General features: G+C 36.6%; 2 protein-coding genes, 4 non-coding genes and 1 pseudogene across 6 annotated transcripts; all 7 read right to left on the bottom strand.

Annotated features, from left to right (window-relative positions):
• On the bottom strand, positions 1-1,791 carry LOC113338502 (germin-like protein 9-3). Its single transcript, XM_026583911.1, has 3 exons — positions 1,726-1,791; positions 1,211-1,623; positions 1-691 (listed from the first exon to the last, which is right to left on the bottom strand). Exons 1-3 carry the CDS (start codon positions 1,789-1,791, stop codon positions 1-3), a joined length of 1,170 nt encoding a protein of 389 aa, XP_026439696.1.
• A 1,143-nt stretch (positions 1,792-2,934) lies between these two features.
• Positions 2,935-4,950, bottom strand: LOC113338501 (annotated as a pseudogene).
• Positions 4,951-5,651: 701 nt separating this feature from the next.
• On the bottom strand, positions 5,652-8,235 carry LOC113338281 (ubiquitin-60S ribosomal protein L40). The gene is made up of 4 exons (XM_026583724.1): positions 7,993-8,235; positions 7,792-7,894; positions 5,986-6,052; positions 5,652-5,888 (listed from the first exon to the last, which is right to left on the bottom strand). The coding sequence occupies exons 1-4, from the start codon at positions 8,180-8,182 to the stop codon at positions 5,862-5,864; spliced, it is 387 nt and encodes a 128-aa protein (XP_026439509.1). The 5' UTR covers positions 8,183-8,235; the 3' UTR covers positions 5,652-5,861.
• LOC113339134 lies at positions 6,247-6,320 on the bottom strand. The gene has a single exon (XR_003354965.1). It is a non-coding gene; the product is annotated as a small nucleolar RNA Z105 (small nucleolar RNA).
• On the bottom strand, positions 6,645-6,718 carry LOC113339131. The gene has a single exon (XR_003354962.1). It is a non-coding gene; the product is annotated as a small nucleolar RNA Z105 (small nucleolar RNA).
• Positions 6,837-6,909, bottom strand: LOC113339133. The gene has a single exon (XR_003354964.1). It is a non-coding gene; the product is annotated as a small nucleolar RNA Z105 (small nucleolar RNA).
• LOC113339132 lies at positions 7,192-7,263 on the bottom strand. Its single transcript, XR_003354963.1, has one exon. It is a non-coding gene; the product is annotated as a small nucleolar RNA Z105 (small nucleolar RNA).
• Positions 8,236-8,553: the final 318 nt, after the last annotated feature.

Below are 8,553 nucleotides of genomic sequence, written 5' to 3'. Positions count from 1 at the left end.
TTAAGCTTTGGGATTGGGTGCAAGACCAGCTTTGATCTTTTGAATGGTAGCAACGTCTGTCTTGAACGACTCAGCAAGAATTGCATCATCGATACCTGTGGCGACCACACTCATGGGAACTGACACTGTTCCAGCATTTGCACTACCAAATGCAGAAACAGCAGTGGCTGGTTCTGTGGCATTCTTGTTGTATTGAAAATGAACAAGTCCTTTAGGAAAAATAAACATGTCTCCACTTTGAAGCGTTTGGGTAAAGAGCATGTTAGTGGTGTCAATGAAACCTACATCAAGGATACCATCAACGACAAAAAGGAGCTCGGCAGAGCGAGGATGGGTGTGAGGAGGGTTAACTGAACCGGCAGGGTAATCAAGAATAGCCATGGAAACACTTTGCCCATTCAAGGCAGGGAATTCTTTCATGCCAATTTTTGTCACCCTGAAGGTGGGTGGAGGATCAGATGCATACAAATTCCGTATTCCAGTGAATGTGAACGATGACCCATCAAGGGTTGCATTTACGGGGATAACAAAATCAGTGATGATATCAGGATCACCTGCGTGAGCTATCGGAGATCTGAGAAAGCCAAAAACTAAACAGATCATGACATACATAAAAAAAGTTGAAGCCATAGTTGATTGATATTCAAGGAATGAATGATAGTTACAAGTTGTATTGAAATGGTGGTTTTCACTGGAGCACTAAATTTCGGCCTTTATAGTGCAAAAACATTGGCCGGCTATGGATAAAGCTCTTTAGCTAGGTTTGTCTATCATTCCTGTTTTTTTGTTCCATGCAGTTGTTTGGACTGAGAATTCAAGAGAATCAGGCAGGTAACAAATATCTGTACGCACAGTGGACAAGATTAGTAATGGTAGCTGCAATGATAATAACGATGATGGTTATATTAAGCCGAAACAGCTCTGGACTCCTACAAGTCATTTTCAAGGTTTTTGTTTGATTTTTTATGACATACCAGGTAGACTTTTTGTATATGCGTACATTGGCCATCCATATAATGAAAGAAGACACGTAACTGTCGTTCTCAATTGCTAAAACTAAAACTTTAGAAAATCAAACATTTTACTTGGCAAAATTCTTATTTAGTTGTATGTAATTCAGAGAGAAAGAACAAAGTGATATGAAGATAAATGACACGGTAAATAAAAACCAATCGCATGATATAAAACAGTCTAACACTACGTAATCTACCCTGACTTCATTATTTCTGTATCTTCTTCTCCTAATTCTTCCAACGAAAGTAGAGTGTTCCTGTGAGGGAATACTCGACGAAAGCCTTCCCTGAAAAATGCAAGCGTTTTCGAGGTTGATGTTTTTGGATCATAAAGGTTGGGATTGTTAGAACTGTAAGTTAAAATCCCCCCACTCTTCGTAAAGTCTAAGATTTCTTCCGCAGGAAGTTTAAACTCTTTGGTCCAATCTTGCTGTTTCATGTTATAATCATCATTCTTCTTTTTATATAGCCATATGTCATGGGATGCTGGTGCGTCGTCTGAATCGGAATATCTCTGAAACAAAAACCCACCTAAAACCCCTATTTTATCAGCCTTCCGATAACCTCCTTGTGGCGAAGCAGGTGGTGGAGGTTGTACAAAAAATCTTTCCTTAGCAAAATAGAAGACAAAAATCTCCTTTTAATCGTGCACCCAATAAAGAGCTCCATTCACAAAGACACCTAGTCGTTGGTGAATACCACACTGACCTACATAAATAAACCTTCCAACACCTCTCCATCCATTGTTGCCACTACCAAGAGTGTATACCATAACCATAACCTCTATAGTGCTTAACTTACACAATGCGACAACTTTGTACTCATTGGTTGAAGGAAGGTAACCAAATCCAAAGCCTAATCCGTCGTAGGTTCGGGAAGAATAACGTACTCTTTTGTCATGGGGTTGCAAATGCAAAAACCATTTTTCCAACAATGAAGACAGATCAAACCATTAATAGAACCGATAAAAGTATCACTATTCCTAAATGGAGTTTTTAAATTCATCCTTATAATTTTAATAACGGGTGTCTTAGGATTCCGATCATTATATTCAATATAGTAAAGTTGTTGATTTGTAGCCAACGCAAGGAAACTTAACTTACATGAATCGACAGAATGATGGTTAAGCATAAAGAATCAAAGAAAAATGTACGTCGAATTAACATGTATTTGCTTGATAGACATTTGTACTCTGGCCTTATGTTGTTGCTGAACTATGGACTTCCATTCTACCGCGATAATTTACATGTCTCCGTCCACAGAAGAACATTGTTGTGCTAGCTCAAACATGGCCTGAAAATTTTCCCTGCTGTGATAATCTTGATGTTATGGTGTAAAAGAAAACAGGAAGTTGTCTTGAAAAGAAAGCAAGAAAAGTCATTTCTTGCTTAATTAGGGATCTAGGAAAAGAAGAAAGCAAATGTGAGTACGTTTAACGTATATTCTTCTTTCTTCTATTGGTCAGAATTTAGCAACCTAACTGACATAGTAAATCTCAAAATGACAGATGTACAAGAACTTGAATTTCCTCAATATATGCATGAACCGAAATATGGAACAAGAGAGTACAAATGACTAACTTTACATTTGATCTAATTTTCTTGCCTCATTGCACAAAACATGCATTGTTCCAGTATCAAAAATCTTGAAGCACATTCTAATGAGTTGTTTGGTGTACTTATACGATTGTTTTGGTAGGAAAATTTCGAGACATGTTGCAGGAAAAACGCACAATACCAACCAAACCAGATGAATATTGATTGAAAATTCATAATTTATTTCATAGTAAAACAAGAGACAAATCCAATGACAAAGTAATTAAAATGGGTACACTCAAACTTATTGCGCTAAAGGAAATTGAACAGCACACATGAACGGGACGTAGTGACACACAATGTCCTAGATCATTGAAAGGAGACGTTTAAGCTTTGGGATTGGGTGCAAGACCAGCTTTAATCTTTTGAATGGTAGTAACATCTGTCTTGAACGACTCAGCAAGAATTGCATCATCGATACCTGTGGCGAACACACTCATAGGAACTAACATTGTGTTAGATTAACTTCAACATAGAAGTCACTAACAAGCTGGTTAGGACAAGATTAGGAAATTGATGTAATCCTAAGGGAATTAGAAGTCATCTAGTTCTAAGAAAAGGAAAGACATGTAATAAGGTAATAGGACTAGGAAAAGGAATTCATAGTTCTATATATATATGATCACCAAAGTTGTGGTTGATTATATGAGCAAGATAAGAGCTTGTGTTTAGTTTTGAGAGATTTTCTAAACATCAATAAAGAGAGTTGTCTTTATATAAGCTAAGTTTCATCTTGCAGTTGCCATTAATTGGTATCAGAGCTTTGAGGTTTTGATAAAACTAAGATCATACGATTCAAAACTCGTCAACACCGAGCCATGGGAGACGAGAGCACCACCATGCGTGCAAAGGAGTTCACGCCACCATCAATACAAGTTCCAATCCTCAACGCCACAAACTACACAGTATAGGCCATGAGAATGAAGGTACTGATGAAAATCTACAAAGTTTGGGAAACAATTGATCCTGGTACATTGGACCCAAACAAAAACAATGTTGCCATTGTATTACTCTTTCAAGCAATACCAGAATGTCTTGTTCTACAAGTTGGTGAACAGGAAACTTCAAAGAAAATTTGGGATGCAATAAAGGCACGTAATCTCGGAGCTGATCGAGTTAAAGAAGCCCGTCTGCAAACCTTAATGTCTGAATTTGAAAGAGTGAAGATGAAAGACACTGTAGCCCTCTCATCCTGTGAAGCTGAGTTTATGGCCGCAACAGAAGCAGCTAAACAATCAATATGGCTTCAAGAATTATTGGGTGAAATCAAAGGAAGAGAACCTGAAAAAGTTCTCATCAAGATTGATAATAAGTCTACAATTGTACTCACTAAAAATCCAGTGTTTCATGGGAAGACGAAACACATTCACAAAAGGTATCATTTCATACGAGAATGTATCGAGAAGGAGATCATCAACGTTGAACACATACCAGGAACTGAGCAGAAAGCAGATATATTGACAAAGGCATTAGCTCGGATCAAGTTTGAAGAAATGAGGAAATTAATAGGAGTACAAGATTTTTCACAAGCACAGTTGAAGCTTAAAGGGCAGAATGTTGGATTAACTTCAACATAGAAGTCACTAACAAGCTGGTTAGGACAAGATTAGGAAATTGATGTAATCCTAAGGGAATTAGAAGTCATTTAGTTCTAAGAAAAGGAAAGACATGTAATAAGGTAATAGGACTAGGAAAAGGAATTCATAGTTCTATATGTATATGATCACCAAAGTTGTGGTTGATCATATGAGCAAGATTAGAGCTTGTGTTTAGTTTTGAGAGATTTTCTAAACATCAATAAAGAGAGTTGTCTTTATATAAGCTAAGTTTCATCACACTGTTCCAGCATTTGCACTACCGAATGCAGAAATAGGTGCGGCTGGTTCTGTGGCATTCTTGTTGTTTTGGAAATTAACAAGACCTTTGGGAAAAATAAACATGTCTCCAGGTTGGAGTGTTTGGGTAAAAAGCATGTTAGTGGTGTCAATGAAACCTACATCGAGGCTACCTTCAACGACAAAAAGGAGCTCGGCAGAGCGAGGGTGGGTGTGTGGAGGGTTAACTGAACCGGCAGGGTAATCAAAGAATAGCCATGGAAACACTTTGTCCATTCAAGGCAGGGAATTCTTTCATGCCAATTTTTATCACCCTGAAGGTTGGTGGGGGATCAGTTGCATACAAATTTTGTATCCCGGTGAACGTGAATGATGACCCATAAGGGTTGCATTTGCCGGGATTATAAAATCAGTGATGATATCTGGATCGCCTGCTTGGGCTATTGGAGAGCTGAGAAAGCCAAGAACTAAGGAGATCATGACATACATAACAAAAGTTGAAGCCATGGTTGATAGGTATTCAGGGAATGCTAGTAAAGAGTTGTATGGAAATGATGGTTTTTGCTTGAACGTTGATCAGTTGTATTTATAGCACGAGAACGCCAGCCGGCTGTTAGAGATTTTTTTAGGTTAGTCTGTCGTTCCTGTATTATTTGCTCCATGCGGTTGTATGGACTGAGGATTCAAGAGAATAAGGCAGGTAAACAATTATTAGTACTGCGGACAATGGAATTTTTCGATTAAGAAACTTGATTTGGAATTGAAGGAAGTTTATCACCAACAACTAGAAGTTCGATTTTGGTTTGTGTTTTTGTACTTTTACAGGTAAGAATGATGTTTCCTAGCAAGGACACGTCTTATTTGCCTTTTGCAATTAGTTTTTTGAAGCAATGACTTCAATCATTTCTAAAATTTTCTCCCTCCGCCGGTGTCGCAGACACATGACATTAAGACCTACTTGACTGACAACTTCTGTGGCCAGCGACCACGCGGTCTCATAGTCATAGCTACACCTACTCACACTGGCTCTGGTTATGGTCCCTATGGGTACACATTCCTACACATGCCCATTTCCAATAGATTCTTAGCAAATCGGTCAACGGCAAGCGATAAAAAATGTAAAGCCGCAAAATTTGTCAGCTTAGCAGGAAATCCCTGTCAGGCAATTCGTTTGCTAATTTGCAAACATTTAGGATTCAAAATGAGATAAACCAAAAACTTATCAAAAGCTATGACTTAAGAAATTCAAACATATTACTTCAAACAAAATTTTATAGGTGAATTGTCATATACGGGAAGAACATAGTCAACTGAAGATAACAGTGGAGTCAGGTTCCAAAACTAAACAAAATTAGGAGATTTGAGACAACACAAAATGCACTTCTACCACCTCCCACAACAGCTTGCAACACCAGTGCTCATTTGATCTTCTTCTTGGGCCTCAACTGCAATGAAAAAGAAATAAACAGATTCAATAAATAGTCCCATGTCCAGGCAAACCAAATATGTAACCTTAACTTTCATCATAAACAACTAAATTACCTGGTTGCTGTGACCACACTTCTTCTTTCTACAGTTCACGGCTCTTGGATGAAGGCGGGCATAGCATCTACAGGCAGTACAGTTAGGTTAGACAACCATAGGAAAGTAGCACAGCTGAATAAATTATAACATAAATAAATCCATGACAATGTAACCAAATCAAAAATCAAGACGACCATATTTTCCAACACAGAAGATGAAATTGCTAAATCTACCAGATGTGGGGAAATTGTGAATCTTCATTGTAAAGATAGATAGCATTCAGAATGAGTAGGAGGTTATTTATCCATTAATATAATTTAGTCGGATTAAAATACTTTTCATCATCACAACGCTTCAATTCATAACAAGATTCTTAAAGATAAATCAAAAAAGAAAAGAACAGAGAAAAACAAATCTGATTAAATTAAAAAAAATAATCACCATCATAGAAAGATTTTTTAGGCCAATTTATAAAACTAGAGACCCAAGTTCCACAAGTTTAACCTCTTTCATACCAAGAAATACAGTGCAAAGAAGTAAAGTTTCTAACTAACAAGAACCGTCAATGGATAGTACAAGCCTAGGTACTACTCAAATGCAGTGGTACACTTGCTTCCTCATATGAACTACAAGTGCAGAAGTGGGAAAATTGTGAATCTTCATTGTCGAGATAGCGTTCAGAATGAGTAGGAGGTTATTTATCCATTCATATAATTTAGTCGGATTAAAATAATTTTCATCATCACGACGCTTCAATCTCAATTCATAAGAAGATTCTTTAAGATGAATCAAAAAAAAAAAAAAAAAAGAACTATTAAGTGCAGAAGTGGGAAAAAATTGTGAATCTTCTTAGTAGAAATAGATAGCGTTCAGAATGAGTAGGAGGTTATTTATCCATTCATATAATTTAGTCGGCTTAAAATACTTTCATCATCACAACACTTCAATCTCAATTCATAAGATGTTTCTTAAAGATGAATCAAAACAGAAAAAACAAACCTGCTTAATTAAAAAAAATAAGAATCACCAGAACAAAAAGCTCTTAGGACAATAAAACTAGGATTCATGTTCCAAAGAAATATAGTGTCTAGTTTCTAACTAACAAGAACCATCAATGGGATAGCATGATACAAGCCTAAGTACTACTCAAATGCAGTCCTACACTTGCTTCCTCACACAAATAACAAGTGCATTGTGAATCTTCATTGTAGAGATAGATAGCGTTCAGAATGAGTAGGAGGTTATTTATCCATTCATATAATTTAGTCGGATCCAGAACTTTCATCATCACAACACTTATCTTCAAAAGAAGATTCTTTAAAATAAATCAAAAAAGGGAAGAAAAAAACAGTAAAACTTAAATCGATGAAATAAAAAATCACCAGAACAAAATGATTCTTAGGCCAAATTATGAGGTCCAACACGACAAAAATTCCAAAGGATTAGGCTCTTCCATACAGAGAGATACAATACAGAGAAATACAATACTAAAGAAGTACAATTTTCTAACTAACAAAAACTATCTATGGGACAACACAAAAAAAGTCTCGTTATTACTACTAAAATGCAGGCAAACTATCAATGATTCTTATGAACCAGAGGAAATCCTTCATACTAAATTTTTGACCAACACAACAGAAAAATTCATAGATCCATACACTTGCTGAGTAACCTTTAGTCTCCAACTACCCACACACACATGAACGAAAAAGCACACAACATGACATAAATCTGTACACACAATACCTCTAAGTGATAAAACTACTGAAAATAAATCAAATAAAAATCAATTGATAGTAAATATAAAAACAGTAGCCAACTTACTTCCTGCAAATCATCTTATCTTGATTGTATTTCCTAGCCAAAGCCATCAAAGAAGGCTCAATAATACCTCCACGAAGCCTCAAAACCAAATGAAGTGTAGATTCTGCCAACAAAATCATTCCAAAACCCCATAAATAACTCATCAAAATACATAACACAATGAAAATCAAAACAAAAAACAAGTGAAACCTAAGAACTTACCCTTCTGGATGTTGTAATCAGCCAAGGTACGGCCATCTTCAAGTTGTTTTCCAGCGAAGATCAATCTCTGCTGATCTGGAGGAATTCCTTCCTTATCTTGGATCTTAGCCTTGACATTATCGATGGTATCACTGCTCTCAACCTCAAGGGTGATGGTTTTCCCAGTTAGGGTTTTCACGAAGATCTGCATTTTTTCTTCTCTCTACCTCTTCGCCTCTCTAAAATCTTTTAGTTTGGTTTCATCCTTTAGATTTATAGTCGAATTTTAGGGTTTTGTCATGGAGGCGGCTCATGTGGTGAGTTTTATGAACCGGTGGTTAGTATTACCCGATCAATAAAGGCACACGATCGAACGAGCAAAAGTCAATCTTTGGACCGCATTGGACCAGTAATGGAAAATGCACCCTTCAACCATCCAGGTCCAGGGAAATAAGTTAAAAAGAAAAAAAGAGATACAAAAACAATCTTAAATTTTTTTGTTATGAAAAAGAATTTTATTGAGAAAAATAAGATTACACAAAGTAGAACCGAGAAATCCAAGGATATTTTCCATTCATTCTT

Source organism: Papaver somniferum, unplaced genomic scaffold (assembly GCF_003573695.1).
Source record: "Papaver somniferum cultivar HN1 unplaced genomic scaffold, ASM357369v1 unplaced-scaffold_19, whole genome shotgun sequence".
In the NCBI taxonomy this organism is placed as follows: domain Eukaryota; kingdom Viridiplantae; phylum Streptophyta; class Magnoliopsida; order Ranunculales; family Papaveraceae; genus Papaver; species Papaver somniferum.
This window is presented reverse-complemented; position numbering and strand designations above follow the sequence as displayed.

Bases quoted from the DNA above. Each gene is read 5' to 3' on its own strand.
- LOC113338502 (XM_026583911.1), bottom strand. From the start codon at position 1,791: ATGGTTATGGTATACACTCTTGGTAGTGGCAACAATGGATGGAGAGGT. The intron at 1,624-1,725 runs GTAGGTCAGTGT...TATTTTGCTAAG, and splicing joins GTGTTGGAAGGTTTATTTAT to GAAAGATTTTTTGTACAACC. The intron at 692-1,210 runs GTAGATTACGTA...TTAGTGCTCCAG, and splicing joins ACAGAAATAATGAAGTCAGG to TGAAAACCACCATTTCAATA.
- LOC113338281 (XM_026583724.1), bottom strand. From the start codon at position 8,182: ATGCAGATCTTCGTGAAAACCCTAACTGGGAAAACCATCACCCTTGAG. The intron at 7,895-7,992 runs GTAAGTTCTTAG...TTTTGTTGGCAG, and splicing joins TGATTACAACATCCAGAAGG to AATCTACACTTCATTTGGTT. The intron at 6,053-7,791 runs GTAAGTTGGCTA...TACTGCCTGTAG, and splicing joins GATAAGATGATTTGCAGGAA to ATGCTATGCCCGCCTTCATC.